Genomic DNA, 994 nt, shown 5'->3' on the forward strand with positions numbered 1-994 from the left:
TCAAAATAAAAGACACCCTAGGATCAAATCAATGCACCAGGAAATGTAAAGTGTAAATAAAAAAACTGTTTATTTTACTGTTTCTGGTGCATTTCAGTAACAAATTCATAATTATAACCAAAAAAATTAGATTAAAGCTAATTAAGTGACGTCTACCATATATGAAAACTTGGAGGTTCACTTTAAATCCTTGAATTTGTTCAAAAATAGAAAATCTGCTTCATATACATATATATGGATTATCATTTAATGTAGATTTAATTCTGGTTAGTGACAATTAATTGATTTTCTGTGATAAATGAAGTTCCCAAATGTGTCATTATGACATTGATAAACTACAAAAGATTGATGGAGAATTCTGGCTACTGTTGTTAGGATCCTCATTAAATGATTCCGTCCTTTAATTGTTTGTTTAAGTAAGTTAATTTTTTACTTTATTTTTACTTCCCTAATTATTTATTTTTCCTTTACAGTTACTTTAATATTTTTTTTAACATTTTATTTTAACCAAGGAGCCACAGGTTGTAGACTCCTGATCTAGTGTTTAGCAGTAAAGAGAACTATTATACAAAAATGCAGATCTGGGATGCAAATGAAATCTGATTGCATAAAAACTGTGTATTCATAATTAAACCACTTTTGATATAGATCAAACAATGATCGGAATGTGACTTTAACAATTCTCCTCATCTTCCAGCTCAGCGGTCTGTGGTTGAATCCACTCAGTCCCAGCGAGGTCAGAGTGGCACCGTGACTCAGGAGAACAACGAGATCTCAGAAGGTAGGATCCTCGGCACTCTGACGGATAAATAAATAAATAAATAAATAAACAGGATGCAGTTTCGTCTGAATCCAAGACCCCCGCTGAGGAATAAGAGAAGCCAAAGCTATAAATGTCATCTGTGGAAGACAGTCTGCCATTCCTGAGGAGAAGCTTTGAAGGGGAAAAAAGTGTCCTTCAACAATAAGACGTTTTTTTTTTTTTTTTTTTTTT

At 32.5% G+C, this 994-nt stretch overlaps 1 protein-coding gene across 5 annotated transcripts in view; it reads left to right on the forward strand.

Moving 5' to 3' along the window:
• The window catches only part of LOC112162546 (collagen alpha-1(XIV) chain), a 149,787-nt gene that overhangs the window by 29,943 nt on the left and 118,850 nt on the right, over window positions 1-994 (forward strand). For 3 of the 5 annotated variants that reach the window (XM_024298342.2, XM_036214138.1, XM_036214137.1), the window contains exon 5: window positions 698-781. The exons of the other annotated variants lie outside the window; for them this stretch is intronic. In XM_024298342.2, the coding sequence (XP_024154110.1) occupies window positions 698-781 (84 nt within the window). The remainder of the gene's footprint in view (window positions 1-697; window positions 782-994) is intronic. 5 annotated transcript variants of the gene reach the window in all.

The sequence above is a fragment of the Oryzias melastigma genome, linkage group LG11, assembly GCF_002922805.2.
Source record: "Oryzias melastigma strain HK-1 linkage group LG11, ASM292280v2, whole genome shotgun sequence".
In the NCBI taxonomy this organism is placed as follows: domain Eukaryota; kingdom Metazoa; phylum Chordata; class Actinopteri; order Beloniformes; family Adrianichthyidae; genus Oryzias; species Oryzias melastigma.